The 27,426-nt window shown below is 35.9% G+C and overlaps 1 protein-coding gene across 16 annotated transcripts in view; it reads left to right on the plus strand.

The window, feature by feature from the left end:
- Nucleotides 1-27,426, plus strand: part of UBR2 (ubiquitin protein ligase E3 component n-recognin 2) — a 112,366-nt gene that overhangs the window by 18,950 nt on the left and 65,990 nt on the right. For 14 of the 16 annotated variants that reach the window (XR_009492471.1, XR_009492472.1, XM_059880356.1 and 11 more), the window contains exons 3-7: nt 13,689-13,767; nt 15,662-15,775; nt 21,614-21,744; nt 23,907-24,045; nt 24,485-24,547. Coding sequence is in view for 13 of the 16 variants with exons in the window: in XM_059880356.1 (XP_059736339.1) it covers nt 13,689-13,767; nt 15,662-15,775; nt 21,614-21,744; nt 23,907-24,045; nt 24,485-24,547 (526 nt within the window). In the remaining 3 variants the exon portion in view is untranslated. Of the gene's footprint in view, nt 1-13,688; nt 13,768-15,661; nt 15,776-21,613; nt 21,745-23,906; nt 24,046-24,484; nt 24,548-27,426 lie in introns of those variants that run through there. The other 2 variants (XM_024983620.2, XM_059880357.1) reach the window with 2 other exon arrangements.

Below are 27,426 nucleotides of genomic sequence, written 5' to 3' on the forward strand. Positions count from 1 at the left end.
ACTTGCCTGGAAAATTCCATGGACAGAGGAACCTGGTGGGCCACAGTCCATGGGGTCACAAAGAGTCTGACACGACTGAGCAATTGCGTGCACACACACACACATTTAATTGTTAGTGGATTCTACCCCAGGAGTAGAATTGCTGCATCAAAGGACAAGTATGTTTGAACTTAATAAGAAACTGTCAAAACTTTTTCTAAAAAAAATTTTTTTTCCCGCCAGTAGTGTTCCACTTGCTCCATATTCTCACCAACATTTGATTTTGTCAGTCTTTTAAACTTTAGCTGTTCTATATAGTGATATCTCAATATGGTTTTAATTTTCTTTGATGACTAATGATGTTGGTGCAATTTTACATGTGTTCATTGCCCGTTGAACTAATGAAGTTTTTCTTCAAGTCTTTTTTTTTATTGGCTTCATTATCTTTTTATTACTGAGTTTTAGAGTTGTTTATGTATTCTGGATACAAGCCCTTTGTGAGACAGATTTTATGAGTGTCTCCTCCAAGTCTGTGACTTGCCTGTATGCTGTCTTATGATGGCAGAAGTTTTAAATTTAATGGTTTAACTTTCCAACTTTTAAATTTTATGAGGATTGTTTCTTGTGTTAAAGAAATTTCTGCCTTTTCCGAGGTGACAAAAATATTCTCTCAGTTTTCTCCTATAAACTTTGAAGTTTTAGGTTTTATATCTGGGTCTGCGATCTGTCTCAAAACTTGATTTTTTAAATCAAGTTTGAGGTATAAGGATTGAGCTTCACTTTCTTATTGCTTGTGGGGATCCAGTTGTTCTAGCACCATTTTTTTACTTTTCACATTAAATTGCTTTGTTCCCTTACCGAAGACCTCTTGACCATATGAGTGTGGGTCTATTTCAAAATACTGATCAATTCCATTCATTGATACAGCTATTCTAATGCCAATAACCACATTAACTTGATTACTGTAACTTTGTAGTAAACTTCGTATTGATTCCATTTTTGCTTCTTTAAAGTTTCTTTTCTCTATTTCAGATTCTTTGCATTTTATAAATTTTAGAATTAGCTTGTCAGTGTTTATTTTTAAGAAAGACTGCTGAGATTAAGATTGGGACTGCATTGACTCTATAGACCAGTTTGGGGAGAATTGACATTTTAACAATACTGAGTTTTCCAGTCCATGAACATCTTCTATCTCTCCATTTATTGAGGTCTTCTTTAATCTCTTTTAACTGTCTTATAGTTTTTATATAAAAGTTGTACATACCTTTTGTTACATATTTATTCCTAAGTATTTTATGATGGTGTTTTTTCCTTAGTTTTAATTTCAGTTTTCTTTTGTGAATATAAAGAAATAGAGTTGGTTTCTGATATCAAACTTGTATCTGTGAGCTTGTTACACTCATTTGTAGTTCTAGTAGTTTTTGTTTTCTTCTGGTTTTGGTTCTTTAGGATTTTTGCATAATTGTGTCCTCTCTGAATGGGGACAGTTATATTTGTTCCAGCCTTTCTGCCTTGTATTTTCTTGTGCCTTACTACACTGGTGAAAGAGGACATCCTTGCCTTGGATGAAGGCATTCAGTCTTTTGTGATAAAATATGTTGTTATAGTTTTCTCATAAACACCCTTTATCTCATTAAGGACATTTCCTTCTGTTCCTAGTTTGCTGACTTTTATTATTATTATAATAAATGACTGAATGTTATCCAGTGCTTTTATTATATCTTTTAAGATTATTATAATTTTCCTTTTTTATTCTATAAATAGTTGTATTGATTGATTTTTTTTTCCCAAATGGTTTTCATTACTGAGATAAACTCTACTTGATCATCATGTATTATAACCTTTATATATTGCCGGATTCAATTTGCTAGTGTTTTATTAAGGTTTTTTGTGTCTGTAATCCATGAAATATACCATATGTCACTTTCTTGTACTGTCTTTATCTGGTTTTGGTAACAGAGTTATGCTAGCCTTATGAAATGAGTTGAGAAATATTCCTTTTTTTCTATATCTTTGAGGAGTTTGTATAAAATTGATATGAGTTCTTCCTTCAGTGTTTTTGTTTTTGTTTTCGTTTTTGAAAAGTTTTATTAAAATTTTTTTAATTTATTTTTTTATTGAAGGATAATTGCTTTACAGAATTTTGTTTTTTTTTTTTTTTCTGTCAAACCTCAACCTGAATCAGCCATATATCCCCTCCCTTTTGAACATCCCTCCCATTTCCCTCCCCATCCCATCCCTCCTTCAGTGTTTGATAGAATTTTCCAGTGAAACAAATCATCAAAGCCTAGTGTTTTCTTCAGAGAAAGATTTTGATAACAAGTTAAATTTCTTGGATACTTTATGAGTTATTTAGAACTTTATTTCATCTTGTGTCATGTTTGGTACATTGTGCTTTTTGAGACATATGTTTCATTGTATCGTGCCAAATTTATTGGCATTAGGTTCTTAGTCATTGATATCTATGGTATCTATTGTGAGGTCTCTTCCTTTGTTAAATTAATAATTTGTATTTTCTCTTTGAAAAGATTCATAAAACTGTTTAAAGAATCAGTTTTGGGCTTTATTAGTTTTCTATCTGTTTTGTTTGTTTGGTTTCTACTCTTCTTTTTACTTATTTTTGACCTAATGTGCTCATATTTTATTCTTTGCTACTGCTAAGTCGCTTCAGTCATGTCCGACTCTGTGTGACCCCATGGACCACAGCCTACCAGGCTTCTCTGTCCATGGGATTCTCCAGGCAAGAACACTGGATTGGGTTGCCATTTCCTCCTCCAATGCATGAAAATGGAAAGTGAAAGTGAAGTCGCTCAGTTGTATATGATTCTTAGCGACCCCATGGACTGCAGCCTACCAGGCTCCTCCATCCGTGGGATTTTCCAGGCAACAGTACTGGTGCGCTATTTAATTTTCATATTTTTGAGGCTTTCCAGGCTTTGTGACTGGTTTGTAACACAGTTAAAGTTCTGTAAGGTTGCAGTCTTTGAATTTATTGAGGTTTGTTTTATGACTCAGCAACACAGTCTTGTACATTCCATATGCACCTGAAAAGAAGATGTATATTTTGCAGTTACTGGATATAATAATCTATGACTGTTGATTAGAACAAAGTGGTTGATCATGTCATTCAGTTCTTCTATACTTACTGATTTTTATGACTAGTTCTTTTAGTTACTGAGAAATGGGAATGAAAGTATCCATATATGATTACCATTTATTTACTTCTTTTAGTTCTATCAGTTTATATTTAATTTGTCTAAAAGCTCTTTTATTAACCACATACATAGATATTTATAATTTCTATTACTTCCTCATATATTGACCCCTTTATCATTTATTAATTCTTGTAAGAGTCCTCTTTGCCTGATAAAGTTTTTCTTTCACTTTCACTTTTGGAGGATAATTTCACAGGTACAGAATTCTAGGTTGGTAGGCATCTTTTCTTTCAACACTTCAAATATTTCACTCTACTTTTCTGTTGTTTTCATGGTTTCTAAGAAGTCAGATACGATTCTTTGTTCTGCTACAGGTAAGATTTTTTTTCTCCTCTTGCTTCTTTGACTTCCTGTATTTTGAAAATGATATGCCTGGGTACGAAGTGTTTTGGTGTTTATCCCACTTGATGTTCTTTGAACTTCTTGGATCTGTGGTGTCTGACAGTCATTTAAGGAAATTTTCTCAGTAAATGTTTTCTCTTTACTTATTTATATTCTTCTTCCTTTTTTTTTTTTTGGTTGCACTGGATCTTTGTTGCTGTATGTGGGCTTTTCTTTAATTGTGAGCAGTAGGGCCTGGGCTTCCCTGGTGGGTCAGAGGTTAAAGTGTCTGCCTACAATGCAGGAGACCCGAGTTTGATCCCTGGGTCGGGAAGATCCCCTGGAGAAGGAAATGGTAACCCACTCCAGTGTTCTTGCCTGGAGAAGCCTGGTAGGCTACAGTCCACGGGGTCACAGAGAGTCGGACACGACTGAGCGACTTCACCTTCACCTTCAGCAGGGGCTACTCTTTGTTGCAGTGCACAGGCTTCATTGTGGTGGCTTCTCTTGTTGCGGAGCACAGGCTCTAGGCATGCAGGCTTCAGCACTTGCAGCACACGGGCTCGGTAGTTGGGGCTCATGGCCCTGGAGCATGCGGGTTCAGTGGTTGTGGCACACGGGCTTAGTTGCTCTGGGGCATGTGGAATCTTCCCAGACCTGGAATTGAACCCATGTCCCCTGCATTGGCAGGTGGATTCTTATTTACTGTACCACCAGGGAAGTCCTACATATTGTTTTCAATATTCTGTTCCTTTCTCTCTTTCCTCTCTTTCTTTTGTTTCCATTACATATGTGTTAAACCTTTTGTAGTTGTCACACAGTTTGTAGATATTCTGTTCAGTTTTCCTTCCAGTCTTTTTTCTCTTTGCTTTTCAATCTTAGCGCTTTCTATTGAGGTATCCTCAAGCTCAGATATTCTTACATCAGCTATCTCCAGTCTGCTAATAAATCCATCATTCTTCATTTCTGTTTCGGTGTCTTTGATCTCTGGCATTTCTTTTTTGGTTCTTTCTTAGGATTTCCATCTCTGTTTATATTGTCCGTCTGTTCCTAAACACTATCTACTATATATATTAGAGCTCTTAGCATGTTAATCATAATTGTTTTTAATTCTGTGCCTAGTAATTCCAATATCTGAGTCTGATTTTGATCCTGGCTCTGTCTCTTCAAACTGTATTTTTTGACCTTTTAGGATGTCTTAAATTTGTTCTTGGTCACTAGGCATACAGTATACTGGGTGAAGGGGACTCTTGTAATTAGGCCTTTCATAATGTGATGGTACAGACATAGAGAACAGACTTGCGGTTGCTAAGGGAGAAGGGTGTGGGGGAGGGAATTGCTGGGAGTTTGGGATTAGCAGATACAAACTGTTACATATAGGATGGATAAACAGCAAGGTCCTGCATTAGAGCACAGGGAACTATATTCAGTATCCTGTGATAAGCCATAATGGAAAAGAATATAAAAAAGAGTCTATAACTGACTTACTTTGCTGTAAAACATAAATTAACACAATACTGTAAATTAACCATACTTCAATAAAATTTTGAAAAGCAAAGCATCTGCTAGAAAATGTGTAACAACAACAACAAAATAACATGGTGGTAAAGGGTCAGGGAGGGAGAAGCATTCTGTAGTCTTGTGATTAGGTCTCGTCTTTTAGTGAGCCTGTATCTCTGGGCTGTGAACCTCAAATGTGCTTCTTGATGCCCTCCCTAGCCCTAATTTGGTTGGGACAGGATGGCTAGAGCAGGCTAGAATTGGGTATTTCCCTTTTTCCAGTCAGTTTGATAAAACCCCAGCAGGTTAGGCTCTGATTAAGGAAAGCTAGGAGAAAAGGAAAGATATAAACATCTAAATGCAGAGTTCCAAAGAATAGCAAGAAGAGATAAGAAAGCCTTCTTCAGCAATCAATGCAAAGAAATAGAGGAAAACAACAGAATGGGAAAGACTGGGGATCTCTTCAAGAAAATCCGAGATACCAAAAGAATATTTCATGCAAAGATGAGCTCGATAAAGGACAGAAATGGTATGGACCTAACAGAAGCAGAAGATATTAAGAAGAGATGGCAAGAATACACAGAAGAACTGTACAAAATAGATCTTCACGACCCAGATAATCACGATGGTGTGATCACTGACCTAGAGCCAGACATCCTGGAATGTGAAGTCAAGTGGGCCTTAGGAAACATCACTACGAACAAAGCTAGTGGAGGTGATGGAATTCCAGTTGAGCTGTTCCAAATCCTGAAAGATGATGCTGTGAAAGTGCTGCACTCAATATGCCAGCAAATTTGGAAAACTCAACAGTGGCCACAGGACTGGAAAAGGTCAGTTTTCATTCTAATCCCAAAGAAAGGCAATGCCAAAGAATGCTCAAACTACTACACAATTGCACTCATCTCACACGCTAGTAAAGTAATGCTCAAAATTCTCCAAGCCAGGCTTCAGCAATATGTGAACCGTGAACTTCCTTATGTTCAAGCTGGTTTTAGAAAAGGCAGAGGAACCAGAGATCAAATTGCCAACATCCACTGGATCATGGAAAAAGCAAGAGAGTTCCAGAAAAACATCTATTTCTGCTTTATTGACTATGCCAAAGCCTTTGACTGTGTGGATCACAATAAACTGTGGAAAATTCTGAAAGAGATGGGAATACCAGACCACCTGATCTGCCTCTTGAGAAATTTGTATGCAGGTCAGGAAGCAACAGTTAGAACTGGACATGGAACAACAGACTGGTTCCAAATAGGAAAAGGAGTACGTCAAGGCTGTATATTGTCACCCTGTTTATTTAACTTATATGCAGAGTACATCATGAGAAATGCTGGACTGGAAGAAACACAAGCTGGAATCAAGATTGCCGGGAGAAATATCAATAACCTCAGATATGCAGATGACACCACCCTTATCACAGAAAGTGAAGAGGAACTCAAAAGCCTCTTGAAGAAAGTGAAAAAGGAGAGTGAAAAAGTTGGCTTAAAGCTCAACATTCAGAAAACGAAGATCATGGCATCCGGTCCCATCACTTCATGGGAAATAGATGGGGAAACAGTGGAAACAGTGTCAGACTTTATTTTGGGGGGCTCCAAAATCACTGCAGTTGGTGACTGCAGCCATGAAATTAAAAGATGCTTACTCCTTGGAAGGAAAGTTATGACCAACCTAGATAGCATATTCAAAAGCAGAGACATGACTTTGCCAACAAAGATCCGTCTAGTCAAGGCTATGGTTTTTCCTGTGGTCATGTATGGATGTGAGAGTTGGACTGTGAAGAAGGCTGAGCACCGAAGAATTGATGCTTTTGAACTGTGGTGTTGGAGAAGACTCTTGAGAGTCCCTTGGACTGCAAGGAGATCCAACCAGTCCATTCGGAAGGAGATCAGCCCTGGGATTTCTTTGGAAGGAATGATGCTAAAGCTGAGACTCCAGTACTTTAGCCACCTCATGTGAAGAGTTGACTCATTGGAAAAGACTCTGATGGTGGGAGAGATTGGGGGCAGGAGGAGAAGGGGACGACAGAGGATGAGATGGCTGGATGGCATCACTGACTCGATGGACGTGAGTCTGAGTGAACTCTGGGAGTTGGTGATGGACAGGGAGGCCTGGCGTGCTGCGATTCATGGGTTGCAAAGAGTCGGACACAATTGAGCGACTGTTCTGATCTGAATGTTAATTTCCTTGTACTTTGGTTAACATTAAGGAAAGCTTTTAAGGAAAAGTAAGGGTGTAAAGGGACTCTACTATTTTTGCAACTGTTCTATAAATAAAAATATTTCAAAGATAAAAAAGGTAAACGTGGAGTTCAAGAAGTTAGAACAATTGAGCACACTCAAAAGAAGAGAAAGAAAGGAAATTAAAAGATCAGAAAATGAAACACAAGTAAAAAGTTGGGATACTTACTCTTTGGAATTATTAAGGCAATTTTCTGAGAAGACCTAGTAAGAAAAAAAGAAGGTGAACATATATAAAATTCAGAATGAAGATTGATACACTCACTGCATTCCTTTTGGTGGTGTCATTTCTTGCAAAGCTGGGTCCTCACTGTTGCTAATTTTTAAAAAGCAGATACCTGTGAAATAAGAAATGAGGGTGGCAGTATCCAGTTTGATTCTAAAATTTGATAAATTGTGCAATGTCCAACAGGTGCTAAATGAGTCTAAGTGTTTGATCACAGAATTGTTAGGTGTTTCATTTGGTGTAATGGTGCCCTGAAGGAAACTATTGAAACACTAAAGATGCCATGAACCAAGAAAGTGTGACAACCTCTGAAATGCAAGAATTATGAACAAGTAAATGCAAGAAAAGAAAACACACACAAAAATTGAAAACGTAGATGAAATGGATAAATTTGTAGAATAGTGATAGGCAACTTGAATATGTTATGTGAAATAGTATGAAACATGGAAGGGTAATCAAAGATCTTCCCTCCCTAAAATCCCATACCTGGATGACTATACGGGTGAATTCTGTCAAATTTTGAAGGAACAGTTGATTCCTTTCTTAAACAAGTTACTACAGAAAATGGGAAAGTAGTGAAAATTGCCTCTTTATGAGGCTACTTATCAGCTTGATTTCAAGCCCTGATAAATTCAAGCAGCTGTATAAGCCATTTCCCTCATTCATATAGATGAAAGAATCCTAAATTATTAAATATATGAATCCAAGAATATGCTAAAAGAGTGATGCATCATGATCAAACAGAATTTAGTTCAGTAATCCAAAGATGGAGAAGGCAATGGCAACCCACTCCAGTACTCTTGCCTGGAAAATCCCATGGATGGAGGAGCCTGGTAGGCTGCAGTCCATGGGGTTGCTAAGAGTCGAACACGACTGGGCCACTTCACTTTCACTTTTCACTTTCATGCATTGGAGGAGGAAATGGCAACCCACTCCAGTGTTCTTGCCTGGAGAATCCCAGGGACGGTGGGGCCTGGTGGGCTGCCGTCTATGGGGTCACACAGAGTCGGACACAACTGAAGCGACTTAGCAGCAGCAGCAGCAGCAAGCCAAAGATAGTTCATCTTTAAAATAATTATTAATGTAATTCACCATTTTAATAGTTGAGAAAAGAAAAATGTTTTACTAATTTGAATCAGAAAAGTGTTTTATAAATTTTAGTTATTGTTTGTGATCTAATTCTTAGCAAACAAAGAATATATAAGGGAACTTATGTTGAGTATTTGTATATTAGATTTCTCAAAGTTTTTTTGTTATGGATATTTTCAAGCATAAAGGTAGAGTGAGAGGTCTAATATACCTGAGAGTACTCATTGGTGAGCTTGAGTAATTACCAGTATATGGCAGCTCTTTAATCTTTGCACACGTACAGGCTTATACACTTTTTCTTGCCCTGCCAGATTATTTTGAAGAACATTCCAAATAGCATACTTTTTAAAAAAATCAACACTCACTATATGCCTTTTTTCTCTATAACCATTAATGTCTTAAGATAATTAACACTAATTCCTTAATATTATCTACTGTCTAGCAGGGTTGAACTTGTCTTAATTGACTTATAAATGTGGCTTCAGAATTCACACATTGCATTTGGCTGTTAATCATTTTTTTCTTTTAAACTATAATAGCTCCTTTACTTCTTTTTTTCATTTTTCTATTTATGTTACTAAGAAACCAGGTCATTTGTCCTATGGAATTTTCCACATTCTGGGTTTGGCTGATTGTGTCCACATGATATTGCTTAACATTTTTCTTTTTTCCTGGTCTTTCTTCTAAACAGGTAGTTAGGCTTGGTTAACTTCTATTATTAGGGAAGGGGGTGGATAGTAATTTTATAATTATTGATGCATAACTGGCCTGCCCATCAGACACCTGCTTATTTATTATTTATTTTTGGCTGCGCTGGATCTTTGTTACTGTGAGTGGATTTTCCCTGGTTGCGGGAGGAGAGGCTGCTTCTCATTGTGTTGCACAGGCTTCTTGTTGCGGTGGCTTCTCTTGTTGGAGGGCACGGGCTCAAGAGCGAGAGGGCTTCCGTAGTTGCAGCACACAAGGTGACTGGTTGCAGCGTGTGGGCTCCAGGGCTCGGGTTCGGTAGTTGTGACATACGGGCTTAGTTGCTCTGCCGCGTGTGGAATATCCCCAACCAGGGATCAAACCTGTGTCCCCTGCCTTGGCTGGTGGATTCTTATCCACTGTGCCACCCCAGGAAAGTCAGAGGCATAACTTCTTATTTCCTCATATCAGGAGGCACGTAATGCTTGGCTGCTTTTAAGATTGACCAGTAGGTTTAGGTACCTAGCAGATGCAACCATTGTAAAGGTCTCCGTCAGCCTTTCATTTATTTCTTTATTTTGCCGCATTATGCGGCTTGTGGGATCTTATTTCCCCAACCAGGGATTGAACTCATGCTCTCTGCATTGAAAGCGTGAAGTCTTACCGACCAGACTGCCAGGGAATTCCCTCTGCCAGCTTTTTTGCCTAATGTTTTAGCAGTCAGTGATGGTTTGCTGCCTGGATCTTTATTTTGTTAAGTGGTCACAAAATGGTGCTATTCGAATTTATCATCTCTTTTTTGTTTATTAGCTAGTCTTCTATAAAGAAGAAATACAATCCCTCATGAACCCTTTGATTACCCTGAGGCACAGTTTATATAGGAAAGGCAAGATAAATGCTTGACTCTTTTTAGAAGAGCACTTTCTTACTAAACCTACAGTGAACATAATACTTAATGAGTGATATCACTAAGTTTATCACTTTCTAAGTAAACTGACAGTGAATGTAATACTTAATAAGAACCTTTAGATGTGTTTAATATCTAAAGCCAAGACAAAGATGCCCACTATTACTGCTGCTGTTTAACATTTTACTCAAAGTCCTTGTCCATAGTATAAGGGAAGAAAAGTAAAAGATATAAATATTGTAAGGAAAAAAATTAAATTGTCATTGTGTACAGACTATATACTCATTTACTTCAGGGGAAAAAGAATCAGCAAACTATTAAAATTGCTTAAGTTTATCAAGGGTATTAAAAATCGATAATGTTTCTTTTCATCATCCTTAACTAACTAGAACATGAAAAAAAAATTTAAATGTGTGTCATTAAAACAACAAAACCTAAAAAGTACCTAGATAATTTACTCTTAAAAGGATGCTATTATTCCTGAAGTTTATCAATAAATTCCAGGTAATCTATGTCAAAATTTTAGCTGAGTATTTTTGAGGAACTCTGTAAACTTAACGTGATTAAGCCTTTAAAAAAGGAGAATAAAGGGGAGTTTATCCTATCAGGTATTAAGATATTCTACAAAAAGCCATAGTAATACAGTGTGGTTTAGTATAAGAACAAATAGGTCACTCAAACATATTAGAGAACCTAGATATAGACCTAAGTAATGGAACTTAATATGTTTAAAGGTGACACCACAATCAATAGGTAAAAATTAGATTGTTTACTAGATGGCTTCAGACAAAGCAGCTCATTATGAAGAAATAAAAGTTATCTCTGTTCTCTGTTATGTGCAAATGTAGATTCCAGATGGATGAAGCACCTAAATGTGAAAAATACCAAAAGATTTCGTGGAAGAAAATTATTTTCTTTAAAAGCATATATTTTTGTGACCTAGGATTGGGAAAAGAAGTTCTAAAAATCTCAAAGCACAAACCAATTTGTGTGTAAATTTAATTGCATCAAATAGGGAGTTCTGTTTAACAAAGGACCCTGTGGGCAAAACTAATACACACGTGACACATGGGAGACAATATTTGCAATGTCTAAATGGCCAAGTGATTAATGTTCACTAGACTAAGTTATATAGGGAACTCCTGCAAATAAGGGAGATGAAGCAATCCCAGCAGGAAAATGGGCATAGGATATAACCAGGCAGTTTATAGAAAAGGAAATCCTCAAAGCAGTAAGTATATGAAGAGTTGCTGAAATGTATTAGAAAAATACAAATTAAAATAGTAAAGTATTATTTCATAGGGCTTCCCTTGTAGCTCAGTCAGTAAAGAATCTGCCTGCAGTGCAGGAGACCTGGGTTCGATCCCTGGATTGGGAAGATCCCCTGGAGGAGGGCATGGCAACACACTCCAGAATCCTTGCCTGAAAAATCTCATGGACAGAGGATCCTGGTGGGCTGCAGTCCATGGGGTCGCAAAGAGTTGGGCACGACTGAGCGACTAACACTTACTTATTTCATATATGTTACGCTGATTGTTGTATAGTTGCTAAGTAGTGTCCCACTCTTTTGTGACCCTGTGAACTGTAACCCACCAAGTTCTTCTGTCCGTGGGATTTCACAGTCAAGAATACTGGAGTGGGTTACCATTTCCTTCTCCAGGGGATCTTCCCAACCCAGGGATTGAACCTGTATCTCCTGCACTGGCTGGTGGATCCTTTACTGCTAAGTCACCAGGGAAGCCCCTGTTAGGCTTGTACATATAAGCAAACCAGAGAAAAACTTAATGCTAGTGAAGATGCAGGGCTATAAAAACCCTTACACACTGCTGGGAAACATGCAACCACTCTGTACAGTAGCATGGCACTCAGAATAAAAACTTTATATATGTATGTATATGACCCAGCAGTTCTGCTCTAGAGTTGATTTACCAAAGAAAATCTCAATCAGATCTATAGAGAACATTTACAGGGATGTTCAGTGCAGGATTATTTGTGGTAGAAAGGCACTGGAGGTAACCCAGGTATCTGGTGCAGGGGTAGTATAGAGAAAAAATGCTTTGGAACACTCCATGACGTATTAGAAGCTTCTATAGTGATTAGAAGCAGCACATCAAATGTACACATACAGAATGAATGGATTGTGTTACAGAACTGAAAAAGTAAAGAACAGAATGAGAGAATGATACATAACAGTAAGATTTGCACACATCAAAAATACATGCACTTAGTAAACACATATTTACTGTACAGCACAGGAAGCTATATTCAGTGTCTTTTCATAACCTATAATGGAAAAGAATCTGGAATATATATGTGTATATGTGTATCTGAATCACTTTGCTATATACCTGAAATGAATAAAATATTGTAAAACAACTATTTTAAAAAGAATAAAAAAAAATACATGTACTCAAAAACATTTTGCAAGAACATATACAAATAAAGGGCTTCTCTGGTGGGTCAGCAGGTAAAGAATCTGCCTGCAATGCAGGAGACCCGGGTTCAGTCTCAGGGTCGGGAAGATCCCCTGGAGAACGGAATGGCTAGCCTGGAGAATTCCATGGACAGAGGAGCCTGGCGAGCTACCAGTCCATGGGGCTGCAAAAAGTTGGACACGACTGAGCCACTAACATACACAAATAAAAGACAAGGATATTAGGGTGGTTGCCTATGAGGATACAGAAACAGGATAAGGGGAAATGTAAAGATTTTCATGACTCCCATCTCATTTCATAGAATCATAGAGATTCTCTTATTTAAAGTATGATATGTAAGTATATCTAACTGACAGTATGATAAAAGCAAATGAAGTGACTGAGGCTACCATTGTCACCCCATGCACCTTGTGGAATCTTACTCTCCCATCAGGATGTCTTATGAACCATAAATGTTGTGCGACCATCAGATATACAAGTATAGAGACCCATGTCAGCCTCTATATTGAACGCTTAGTATGTGATTACCTTTTAAATTAGTGAAAATTTAAATAGATATATGTTTTAATATTATCTTCTTGCATCTTGCCTTTGGGGAGTGTACATAGAAACCACTTCGATGACCCTTGGTCTGATTTATCTGTTTGGATAAAGTTACTTGAAATCTCAGGATATATCTTGCTGCTGCTAAGTCGCTTCAGTCGTGTCCGACTCTGTGCGACCCCATAGACGGCAGCCTGCCAGGCTCCCCTGTCCCTGAGATTATATCTTAAGAATGTATAATATGTAAAATTGATTCCATATACATCTGTGTGTTTTCATATAAAATACGATTTCCCCAAATCTTTACGGGACATTGCCATTCTGGTAATATGTGCCCTCTAAGACCCCCTAATATACATCCAATATGAGAAACAGCTTCTTAAGCAGACTTCATTGATCAAAGATCTGACAGATCTTCAGGAGCAATAATTTTTTTCTTCTTACAGCAAGGCTTTTCACTGTTCTGGCTCTTCTAAGATAGAGTCTAGTTTGAAATACTACATTGTAACATATACAGTTATTTTATACATTCTGATTTTTTTTTCTTTACAGAGACTGTGCAGTTGATCCAACTTGTGTTTTATGCATGGAGTGCTTTTTGGGAAGTATTCACAGAGACCACCGATATAGGGTTAGTAATATCCAGATGATAACCACACCTAGTATTGAAATTTATACTCAATAAATTTTCTTCCTTTTTAAAATTCCAAGATTTAACACTGAAACTGGGGAGAGTGGTTAAGAAATGTGTTATTTAAGTACTGTTAAACATGTGATGGCAGTGTAGAGACAAATTATGAATCCAGATTTCATGGAATACATGGTTTAAGAAAGGCAAGACAGATGTTCCAGTATTGGTTTTCAGCTAGTTTGCTTTGCTGTTTATTTTTAATGTTTATTATCTTGCTAATTCTAGCTTTATAAAGGAGGTTATCAAAAATTAAAGAATAAAGATGAGAGTTAAAATGTGAAAGGGAGACTGAAGGGAGAATGACTGAGCAAAATAAGGAAAAGTGACAGGATTATACCTTTAAGAAATATTCTGTTGGTGAACTTCTACAGAATATTTGTTGTTTCTTAATGTTAAAGAGGCAGCTGTTATTATACAGTGTAGAAGAGAGCCAACTCTAGAACATAAGGCTAACCAGGTTTTGTTTGTTTTTCTGCTATAATACAATCAATACTTTTCCAAAAATCAAGTGTGTTTGCTTTTAAATCAGGGCCACAGAATACATAGGCAGATTATTGCTAAGCCTGTCCTGGTTCCTCTACTGGAAATTGAAGCCAGAGCTATGAACATTCAAAAATTTAGGGAGCTGTTAGTAGCTGGAACTTCTAACACTAATCTCAAGTAAAATGATAGAGAAGAAATATTGCACTCATTCTATTAGTTCAAGAGCTTTATTAGTTCAGGACTTTTTCTCCTGTTTGTTTTTATTTACTCTACCCAAGTATTGATAATAATCAACTAAAACAGCTGCAAAATTAAATTCATATTTTTTTTTTCATAAATCAGCAAGAGCATCCTAGTTTCCTTTAGGCTGTTCTACCTATCTTTGGTAACCAGAGCACACATAAGAGCTATAGGGTGAAGTTACCATTTTCCATATGCCTGCCTCTCATGTTTCTTGGTATCTTTGCAGCCCTTAAGAATAACTGTCATTTGTGAGTTTACATTAATTATCTTGTGATATGTAACACATAAATACTTTCCTTGAAAATATGAAAGGCTCTTTCTAAAATTTGCACCTATACCCATGCATAAACTCACAGCATGTTTTCAGAAGCAGAATTTCCAATCTCCTAATTATTAAATAATAAGTTTTATCTTGCCAGATTCCTTGAATCATTGCTGTATTTTAAGGAAGCAGGAATAATTCTTGACCCCCACAAGTGGTAAAAGGAAATACCAGGTGGTATTTCGAGAGTTTTCTTCCTTTTCAAAGAATGCTATTTAGAGAGTTTTAGAAAAGAAAAAATAAATGATTTCTGTACTTTTCATTGGTCACTTTTCTGATACACATGCAGCACTCTTATTAGACTTTTGTAGAAGATAGCAGTTATAGGAATCTTTGTAACTCTTGAATCTGTTCTAGTATGTTGTAGCCTGGTGGCACAGATACCAACAGTGTATCAGTTTAGCCAAAACCTAGCAAGAAAACCCTTGTGATTTTTACTAATTAGAAACTCATGCAAGTGGACATATTTTACCTCTTTAAAATAGATATAGCCTTGTTTGGTAGAAACCAATGCAATACTGTAAAGCAATTATTCTTCAATTAAAAATAAATAAAAAATAGATGTTGCTTACTAAACACTATAAAGTATCTTATTTTGATATCACTTAAACTAGCCTATTTAAAATGAGTTTTTAAAACATTGAAAGATTTGACATTTTGATTTTATCCTCCAAAGAAATTAAACATTTTAGCAATGTTATTTCCTTAGCACTTGATATTCCTATTTATAAGCTGATAGTCCTCAGTAAATACTTATTGACAGATACTTTACAATTTCTTTTCAAGATGACAACATCAGGAGGTGGAGGTTTCTGTGACTGTGGTGATACTGAAGCTTGGAAAGAGGGTCCTCACTGTCAGAAACATGAACTTAACACCTATGAAACTGAGGAAGAAGAGGTAAAAACATTTTCACAAAGTTGTTACTAAGGAAATACTATTTTAACTATGTTTTTGAAATATTTTCAGACCTAGAATTAGGTTGTAATACAGAATTATTTAAGTAAAATAGTCCTCTCACAATAAACTGTCCAAGTATACTTGAAAAGCTTTTTTGCATTTTATGGATGCCATACAGTTACTAATAGAACACACTTGAAATTCTAGATATTTAATTTAATTTGGACTTTTGCATTTGTTTTATTTTAAGCATATATGAGTTTTTTTTAAGTCTTCATTTTTTATTAAAAGGATTATTTTTGTAGACCAGTTAGCTTACCTGATTTTTATTTGTGTTGTGACCAAGACTTTGTAGACTGGATACCTTTCTTTGCTATAGTCATCCATAGCAACCAGTCCTACTCATCGTGTCCCAGTAAATCAGTGTCGTTGGATATGTGATGGGCAGACATTGGGATGATAACTCAGTACAGATTATACTTACTCCAGTAAATAATGTGCTTTCTAAAATTATCATTGATCCTTCATTGTTTTACTTTAAATGATATTTGGAATGATTCAGTGGATTCCCACTAAATAAATAATTTCAAACTCTGCTGTTGTGGCAGTTGATAGTTGATTTAGGATCTTATTTCAGATTTTAATTTTAAATGGCAGACAGGTGGGTATATTTAAAGTACTTATGCATTGTTAGTAAGTAGATCTCATATAGATTTGGGGCAAGTGGACATTACTAGTCCTTCCTCGTGCATATATCTTCCTGGTCTCAAGTATTTTAACAGAATGACCAGAGAACTTATAGTGTAGGACAGTGTCTTTTAAACGTGTTCCACTGTGTTTTGGATGGATAAAGTTTGTGCAAAATGATTCAGTACTATAGAAAACATATTTGTTTGTGTTTCATTCGCTTTGTGCATGTGTTCTGCGATTATTTGCTAAAGAGAGATGCCAAGTGATCAGGGTTTCTGATTTCTCCACTGGCAGTTGGAACAGCTCCATTTTTATCTCTTACATATTGGATTGTGATTCTGTATATAAAAATACAAGCAAGGCAAACAAAGATAAATTTGGAAAAGGGGATTTTAATTTTTGAAAAAAAGTTGAGAACTAGTATAAAACTTAAGGATTCTGGGAGAAAATATTTACAAATCATATCTGATAAGTGTCTGGTATCTAGAATATATATTTTATAACTCAGCAACAAAAAGACAACACAATTAAAAATGGGCAAAGGACCTGAATAGACATTTCTCCAAAGAAGATATAATAAAAATGACCAAGAAACACATGAAAACATGCTCAAGATTATTAGTCATTCAGTTCAGTTCAGTTCAGTCACTCAGTCGTGTCCGACTCTTTGCGACCCCATGAATCGAAGCACACCAGGCCTCCCTGTCCATCACCAACTCCTGGAGTTCACTCAGACTCACGTCCATCGAGTCAGTGATGCCATCCAGCCATGTCATCCTCTGTCATTAGGGAATTGTAAATCAAACCACAGTGAGATACCACTTCACACCCATTAGGATGGACATAATCAAAAAAGTGGTAAATAGATTGGAAAGAATATAGAGAAATTGGAATTCTACAGTGCTAGTGGGAATACAAAATGATTCAGCACTGTGGAAAACAGTTTGGCTATTCCTCAAACGGTAAACATTGCCATATAAGCCTGTTGTTTCATTTCTAGGTATATATGCAAGAGAATTAAAAACAAATATTCTGATATGTACATGCACAAACATGTTAGTAGCAGCATTATTTGTAATAGCCAAAAGGTGGAAATAGCCAAAATGTCTTTCAGTGTGTGAATGGATAAACATACAGTGTAATATTACTCAGTTATAAAAAGAAATGAAGTAATGAGCTTTCAAAACATCATGAAAGAAGCCAGACACAGAGGGTCATATATTGTATGATTCCATTTACATGAAATATCCAGAAGAGGAATCTGTTTCGAACAGACTGGTGGTTGCCAGGGGATAGGGAAGAGAAGAATGGAGAAAAACTGCTTAATGTGTAAGGGCTTTTACTCTGAAGTGATAGAAATGTTTAGGACTAGATACAGGTGATCGTGGCTCAATATGAGGTACTAGATACCAGCAGATTGTTCACTTTAAGTTTTCTAAGAAAAATTATGAATCTGCTTGCAGTTACTCTGTTGGCTTTATCCTCATACGTTAGTGGGGTAGCTATCAAGTAGTGAAGACAGGTTAATTTCCTAAATTTTAAGAAGATGCTGAGACTTCAGGTGGTCTAGTGGTTAAGAATCTACATGCCAGTGCAGGAGACACAGGTTCAGTCCCTGGTCTGGGAAAATTTCACATGCTGTGGAGCAACTAAGCCCGTTAACTGCAACCACTGAGCCCGAGTAGTTGCATGCTGCAGCTACTGAGGCCTGAGCACCTAGAGCCCGTGCTCTGCAACAAGAAAGGCCACTGCAATGAGAAGCCCACACTCACCACAACTAGACAAAGCCTGTGCACAGCAGTGAAGACCCAGTGAAGTAAACATTAAATAAGTAAATTTTTAAAATTTAATACTGTTGGAAAAAAAAAATGCCAGCAAGATACCTGCTTGAGTGAAATTATATGGTCCTGCCTGGAGAATATATATTCCAGCAATTTGATAGAAAATAAAAACTCCAGACTCTGCCATTTTATTCCTACTTAAGAATTCAGTTAAGAGAATGCAGTCTTTGAGGAAAGACTGCTGCTGCTGCTAAGTCGCTTCAGTCATGTCCGACTCTGTGCGACCCCATGGACTGCAGCCCACCAGGCTCCCCGTCCCTGGGATTCTCCAGGCAAGAACACTGGAGTGGGTTGCCATTTCCTTCTCCAATGCATGAAAGTGAAAAGTGAAAGTGAAGTCGTGTCTGACTCTTAGCGACCCCATGGTCTGCAGTCCACCAGGCTCCTCTGTCCATGGGATTTTCCAGGCAAGAGTACTGGAGTTGGGTGCCATTGCCTTCTCTGAGGAAAGACTAGAAGATATTAAAAAGATAGCATTCTGTTTAGCATACCTGGTCCCCACTCACTAAATTCATACATTATCTCGGTTTTCTGTATTTTGTGCTTGAAATGGAAGAAAGCTATGTAATACTTGGAACATGGCTTTTTAGTCTGTCATAGAATTGTTTTTATTGAACATAATTTTATTTTTGTTATACATTCAGCCTACATCTTAAGAAAAAGTTGGAAAAATTGGATTATATACTTCTGTTGGGATAGTGTTTAGAACAGCTGTGTAAGATAATACTACTGTTACCCATATTTTGTAGCTGTGGAAACTTGAATCTTATTTTAAGAAAGTTGTCTGCAGTACCCCACACAGTAAGTGTTGGTGCTGGGCTTTAAACCCAGGTATTTCAGACAACTCTGATAGTACATTAACTGATTTTTTGGAAACATTTTTTGGCGGTGGAATTTTTTTATAATGAAATTTTAATTAAATCCCAGTAGTAAAACATAAAATTGATATTATTAATGAATTTATTTTTTATAAGTTGGAATGTATATTATTTACTTGTTAGAAAGGCATTCATGATTATTTTGTTTCTAGTTAATTTCTAGTTTTAGTTGGGCAGTGTGAAGAAAGCTCTCACTCATACCTTATTCGCATAAGACAGCAGTTAAACTCTAAATTATAAGGTTACTTTTTTCCCCTTCTTTTTTTTTCTGTTTGGCTGTGTCACTTGGCTTGCAGGATCTTAGTTCCCCAACCAGGGACTGAACACATGCCCTCAGCAGTAAAAACTCAGAGTCCTAACTACTGGACCACCAGGGAATTCTCTTTTTTTTTTCTTTTGACATTCTGAAAATTCAAACATTATAGAGGTATAGAAGTGTATCACATAAAAGATTAAAGTTCTCCATAATTCCCATGGTCTTCCAAGATAACGGTAGCCTTTTTAACTCACTGACAAAGGCTTGCATTCTCTAATATAAATGTCATCAAAAGCATTATTAATCATAATAGGTAATACAACATAGGATAAGACAGTCATTTATTTTCTCATTCTGACTGACTTATGCTGTGATAAGAGCACTTTGAACAGAGGTCTCTTCAAATAGCGTTTGATTTCCCATTGTACACATGAATAGACTTGCACAGCCTAGCATCTCTTCACTGCAGAAATGTTTCTTAACCTGTAACCATTTTCAAGAAGTTAACATGTGCATACAGAGATGTCAGAGAATCTTTATCTGGAGACTGTTTAAAAATGTAGATAATCATATTGTTTAAACAGATGTGTATTTCAAATAAGAAACATCTCTGCCAGGCCCTGGGATGTTGTAGAACAAAGTTTGAACACTACTGGCTTGGATTCTCAAGAGGTGGCAGTTGTTTCTATCCCAACACCATTTAATTCTTATAAATCCTGTTTATCATAATTCTTCAGTCCTCTAAAATGCCTTGTATTATGGGACATAATTGTAAGAAATGGAATGACTATATAGTGAGATACTATAACCTAGAAAACTGAGTTTTGGTTCTACTTTTTATTTTAGTTCTGTGTGAGGTTCATTTTATGATTACTAGCCACTCTTCTATGAATCCCCAAAAGGTTCCAGTTCCAGTACCTTCTTTATAATAGGTGATTTTACCATGCTAACTTCTAAAGTCTCCATAAGAAATAGTAGCAAACCTGGTAGCAGTATAAAAAATTTTTTTTTGATGGAACATATAAAGCATAGGTAGAAAGTTCTGTAAGACTTTGGAAAACCTTCGTACTTTACTTTTTCTTACATTCTTTAAGCCCTGCACCCATCTTCTTTAGGAATCTGTCCTTTTTTCTTCATTCTTTTTATTACACTCCTCCATTTGATTTATATCAGTTCCATTAAGCTGGTCCTTGGTGAGGATGTACAAAAATGTTTCTGTATCCTTATGTATATTTGCAAGAATGTGCTGGTTCCCATTCCATCATGTTGGAATATATTGATTTTCTTATTGAGAGATGAATATAACACTTTTAGCCATTAAGCTGAATAACATGTTTATCTTAAGTCTAAGCATAAGATAAAGCATTAAGATTAAAGATTGTGGAAAACATTTTGCCAGCCTGACTGAAAGATACCATGATAAACTTAGTGTATATTTATAGTAATACTTTTTTACATTAGCTTTGAAATTTAGTGATTTATTCACTGTTAAGTCTAATGTGTGAAGTTCCATGTTACATGCGTACACAACTTGTCTCATTGAAAGTGAGTGATTCTTAACTGCATGAAGGAGCAGTGTACTGATCTTGTTGACTTCTCCCCTTTAAAATCCTCAAAATCAGGCTTTCCTTTATACCTGTAAAACTAAATATTGCTTGTCTGTCCTTAGGTAACATTTCTTTGTTTATCCTGGAAATTGGGGGTTAGAGGGATATGAAGCTGTAAACAAGCTTAAATTTTAAGATCCCATAATGCCATTCCAAAATTTTTAGGTTTATTAGGCATTGGCTGCTGCTGCTGCTGGTGCTCCTGCTAAGTTGCTTCAGTCGTGTCTGACTCTGTGCGACCCCATAGACGGCAGCCCACCAGGCTCCCCCGTCCCTGGGATTCTCCAGGCAAGAACACTGAAGTGGGTTGCCATTTCCTTCTCCAATTAGGCATTGGAGAGCCTTGGAATATTTTGATTCAGAAGATTTAGTAATAGGGATTATTGTGGACAAAACGTTTTAGAAGTTTGATTTGCTGAGGTATAACAAATAGGATCAAATTGAAGAGAAATTGACGCTGGAGGATCAGTCAGCCTTTTACAGTAGTATTTTGAGGAGGAAGGCAGAATGGAAAAAAGGAGCATTAATGTGCGTTTAACATGGTTGCTTTTTTCTTCTTCCTTCAGGATCCCCTTGTCCATTTATCAGAAGATGTGATAGCAAGAACTTATAACATTTTTGCTATTATGTTTCAATATGCGGTAGAGATACTAACCTGGGAAAAAGAAAGTGAATTGCCACCAGATTTAGAGATGATGTAAGTACAACCCATTTATTCTTTGTATTTGCTTATACTCAGTTTTAACCATTTTGATTCTAATTCCTCAAATGAATACAGCTAGGATTGAACATAATCTTTTTTAATTATTAGTTTTCAACAAAATAATAACCTTGATTTTATAGTTTTAAAATATATGTGAGCCATTTAATTAGTAGAGGTTTTTCCCTGTTGGTTGCTTTAGCTGATTTATAGCCATATTTTAGCCACATCAAAGCTGTACCACTGGTTGCAAGCACGGGCATTTTTCTCTTCTTTTTGCGTTAAAGCTGTTAACTCGATAATTCTTTTTGTTTCATCTGTCAAATTTGATTAGGGAATGAGCACTGTGACCTAAGTGAAGTGAGTTTTTTGGTTTGACTAAGTGCACAAATTCAGTTTTAACCATTTTGATTCTGAATTTTTTAAAAATTTATTTATACTTTGTGCTTCTTTGGGTGTACATCTTTTTTTTTTTTAATAACCATTTGTTCTTAATTATTGAGGAGATTGTAAATTTGCAGCCAGAGAGCTGGATTCTGCTATAGGTGTATTACAGCTAAGGACTTACTTTTTGCATGAATGTGCTTGCCTCGAGCAGCCTTCTCTTTTAATTCTAACCAAGCTTGTTGGAATCATACTCATGCTTAAGGTTGAATACAAGTGAGAGTCTAAAGGACATTGGTGCTGTATCTTTTTTGCTTTCTCAATATTGTTCCAAATAATCAGGTTATAGTTTATGTTTCTTAATGAAATGAGATGTTAACATTCCTTTTTGGAAATGTTGAAAATGACTTCGTTAACCTCATAACTTTATCTTCATGTATTTTGAGTTGGGAACCAACTAAGATCTGAATTTAAAATCCAGATTGAGACCCTAGAGAATAGAAAAGTTGTGTTTTTATTTTTCTATTCCATTGTAAGTTTGGGACCACCAGCATAGAAGGGAAAACAATCTAACTTACTTCTCTTGTAATGTTTTCTCATCTTAGTAAATGACGTTTCATCTACCCAGAAACCTGAATCACCCATATATCCACTTAGATTTCGGGTCCAGTAGGTTCCCCCTGTATCAAGTTGTTCTACTTTTGTTCATCTGCATTACTACTATGGTAGTCCAAATTACATTAATTTCATCCTTGGACAACATGATACCTTAACCAGACTGCCATATCCACTCTTGTCTCCCTCAGTTCATTCTCCATACTGTAGCCACAGTGAATTTTAAGGCAAATCTGACTATAGCTCCTATTTCACCATTTCAAATCCTGGATTGCTCTTAGGATGGGAAAATCCAAATCTATTTCAAGGTCTTTAAGATTTCTGCCTCTCTCCAGACTAACCTCCTCCTTCCTCCCTGTGCTCCACCTCCCAGTTTACCTTTACCACCTCAGGGTCTTTGCTTTCACTTTTTTCTAGCCCATAGTTTCTCAGCCTTGGCACTGTTGACTTTGGGGGCCAGATATTATGGGCATGACTTGTGCATTGTAGAATTTTTAGCAGCATCATTGGCTTTTACCCACTGGACACCAGTAGCACTCCTATCCCAGTCATGACGACCAAAAATGTTTCCAGACATTGCCAAGTGGTCATCTATGGAGGGCTGAGGAGAATTCCTCCCAGTGAGTACCACTGATACCCAGTTCTGACTTCAGCTCTCAAGTTACTTCTTTGGCAGTTCCCTGAACTCCCAGACTGGTTTTATCCCACTGTGGCATCCTGTTCTTGATAAAAGCCAGTTTACACAGATTATATGTGTGTATCTTTCGCACCAGCTTGATAACACCATAGAATGTGGGGACCACAGATGACTTCGTTACAGATATGTGTCTAGTACGTAGCACATTCCCTAGGACAAAGTGTCTGAAGTGAAAGTGTTAGGTGCTCAGTCATGTCCAACTCTTTGTGACCCACGGACTGTAGCCCTCTAGCCTCCTCTGTCCATGGAATTCTCCAGGCAAGAGTAATGGAGTGGGTTGCCATGCCCTTCTCCAGGGACTCTTCCCAACCCAGGGATTGAACCCTGGTCTCCTGTATTCTAGGCAGATTCTTTACCATCTGAGATACTAGAGAATCCCAGGACAAAGTGTTCTCTTAATAAATCATCCTGGAGCAGGGTGATATGCAAATAGATGATGTATAATTAATGTTTTATCCCACAGTGAGAAGAGTGACACCTACTATTGCATGCTGTTTAATGACGAGGTTCATACCTATGAACAAGTTATTTATACTCTTCAGAAAGCTGTTAACTGTACACAAAAAGAAGCCATTGGCTTCGCAACTACAGTAGATCGAGATGTAAGTAATTTCATTACATTGATGTTACATAATTACACTTTTAATACAGGTAAGGTATCCTAGAAAATCATGTTAAAAGTTTTGTCTAGGTTATTTTTTTTAATTTCATATGAATATTGTCCCAAATATATATTAGATGTAACTGTAGGCTCTTGTCTGAAAGTTTAGGTGAAAACATAAATTGCCTTCATTCTACACAGAAGAACAAATGTAGTGTTGTTCAAAGGTATATACTTACTGATGGCTTGAAAATATTAGGATTGCTTTGAAGGAAAATATTTTAATTTACTTTCTAATTAGTGAATAAAATAAACATTGTAAATATTAAAAATTGACCAGAGTTGTTATATGCTCATATAACACTGTTTACTAATTCAAAAGTTATTAATACTGAATATAAACATTTTTGCAAGTTAATCTCAAATGTCTTTATTTATAGGGACGTAGGTCTGTTCGATATGGAGAATTCCAGTATTGTGAACAAGCAAAATCAATAATTGTGGTAAGTAATATAAAAACATGTCTACACTTGTATTTTTTATTAGTATAAAACTAGTCCCATATTTTGGTGTTTATGAACACATTTTTCTGCCTTCATGAAAGCCGACATCAGCCAAAAATCATGTTTAAGGATGCGTTAGTTTAACATTGCTTGTTGCTTTACCTAGTTTTTTTAAGCTGTAAGATTGATATAAAAAAATGAATGTTTAGATGCAGTATATATGTATTTTTTCTCTCTTCCTATTTCTTCATTAGAAATGTCTTAGAAAGCTTTTTGCTTTTTGTTTTGCTTTTGATAGGGTTTCATGTTACCTTTTTAGGAATTAAATTGGCCTTTAGCACCAAGATTAGAATTCAAGGGAGGTTGTTTCTTGGTACCTTATAGCAAGGTATGCTGTATATCCTAATAGTATTTAGTGTATAATACATCTGAAAGAAAACTATTCCCCACATTTAGATTTATTTTTAAAAGTTAGCATTTATTGTTTTAAACTATTCCATATAACTGCATTTTATGTAAATGTCCTTTTAAAGTATAATTTTATATATTGTAAAATATTTTAAATATATAGATAAAATATGGAGATAACACAGTAACTGCCTGTGTGCTACATTATATCTTATTTTCTTCATGCTTATTTTAAATAAACAAAACAGTACAGAGGCCCTTGTATTATCTCTTCTAAATCCCATTCCCCTTCCTCTTTCACTAGAGATAACTACTTTTGTTAATTAATTTTTCATTTCCATACATGCCTTTATACTTTATCTACTAAATATCTATCAATATTATATGCATTGATTTGGAGGTCTTTAAACATTATATAACAAGACTCATACTGAATGTATTATATTGTAACTTGGCTTTTCATTTCAGTGTTATTTCTAGATTTATCTGTGTTGATACATGTATGGTATAAAGTATTCCATTGATGACTATACCATCAATGGTGACTTGTCTTTTCCTGTCAGTGTTGTTTCTAGATTTATCTGTTTTGATATATGTATTTGTAAACTATTCCATTGATGACTATACTATAATTTTACATTCTCCTATTGATGGAGAGTTTGGATATTTCCAATTCTTTGTGTGACTTGTCAGTCCTGCTATGGACGTTTTTTGGTCCTCTTGTTGCATAGAAGCAAAAGTTTCTCTAGTATGTATACCAAGAAATGGAATTGTTGAGTTGTTAAGTTATAAACATTTTCAGCCATACTAGATTTTGCCAAGTTAATCTCCAAAATAGTGGTAGCCAGTATACATTCCAACCAGCAGTGAAGTACAGTTCCCACGTCTCTACCACTTTGTCAGAACTATATTGTCAAATTAAAAAATTTTGCCAACCTGCTGTGTATGTATGGCATCTCATCTGTTAAATTTGCACTGCCTTGATTACTGAATATCTTATTTCATATTTAATGTATTGGTCACTTAAGTTTTCTGTAAATTTCTTGTTTATACCCTTTACCCATTTTTTTATTAAGTTATTTGTCTTTTTCTTACTAATTCATAGGGGTTCTTTACATAATCTGAATCCTGATCTTTTGTTGCAGTATCTTTTCCTGACATACAGTTTTATATCTTATTTGTGATGCCTCTCCTTGAGCAAAAACTTTAATTTTAATGTAGCAAACTGTATTTTTCTGTTTATGAGTTTGTGTCTTATTTTAAAAATTCTTGCTATCTGGACATACTCAATTTAATAATGCATTAGAAACAATACTGTGGTAGAACATTCCCATTCTTAGGAACTATATACTGAAGTTTTTAGGAATAAGAGGACATGATCCATATAAGTTACCTTCCGTGCTTCTTTTTTGTTTGTATGTGGAAAAAGAAAGATAATGTGTAAATGATAAAGCAATTAGGATAGAACTTTACAGAATCCAGGTAAAGGAGATGACATTTCTTCCCTTTAATTTGTTGTTTAATAGTAGTATTTCAGTTTTTCCCTAAAAAATAAGTACTTGTAGTCTCTGGTAGTGTCTGCATAGATATAGCAATACTATTTTCATAATATAGAATAAAGTCCAGAAATAGTTACTAGGATGAGGAAAATCTAGGACAAAGATATATTCTAAGGGAGGAGGAGAGCTTCTTAACCAAGACTAGAACCCCAGGAGTTAAAAAGAATACATTTTTTTGGCTACATAAAAAATGTGCGTAGCAGAATATTATTAAAAATGTCAGTAAACTTAGAAAAATTATCTCTAACACAAAGGATAGACATTTAATGTTTATGATGAACAGAGAACTCAGGTTATCAAGTAGGGAGGAAACAACAGAATAGAAAAATGGACATGAGGTATGGAAAGACAACCACGGCCGAGATAATCTCAGTGGTATAAATACATGTAAAAAGAGACGCAAACTCACTAGTAATTACCAAAATGACAGGGAGATTTCATATCCAACAGATGGAGAAATCAGAGTGATAAAGTACCTTGCAGGCAGAGATGCATAAATTACTACCATGTATTTGGAAAACAATCTAGTAGCATATATTAAAATTTTGCCTCTCCTAGAAATTTATCCCGTAAAAATACAAGCACCAGTTAGTGTGTGTACAAAGATGTTCAGTACTACCTTTGTTATAGTCATAGAAGATTGAAACAGAATATGAATACCCTTCTCTAGAGAATGTTTAAATAAATCCACACCACAGAATATGATGAGTCATTAAGCCCCCCAAAAAAATCTGTTAACACAAAGATGCAAAAGAGTATGATAATATTCCATTTTTTTGCAAAATCAAATAAAAGTCTTTATAACTGTGTACATATATGATACATATAGGTGGATAAAATATGCAAAGGTATACTGTGCTAAAGTGGGTTATGGAGATGGGATGAGATGGATAGAGAGATGATTCAAAAGGA

The sequence above is a fragment of the Bos taurus genome, chromosome 23 (assembly GCF_002263795.3).
Source record: "Bos taurus isolate L1 Dominette 01449 registration number 42190680 breed Hereford chromosome 23, ARS-UCD2.0, whole genome shotgun sequence".
Classification (NCBI taxonomy): domain Eukaryota; kingdom Metazoa; phylum Chordata; class Mammalia; order Artiodactyla; family Bovidae; genus Bos; species Bos taurus.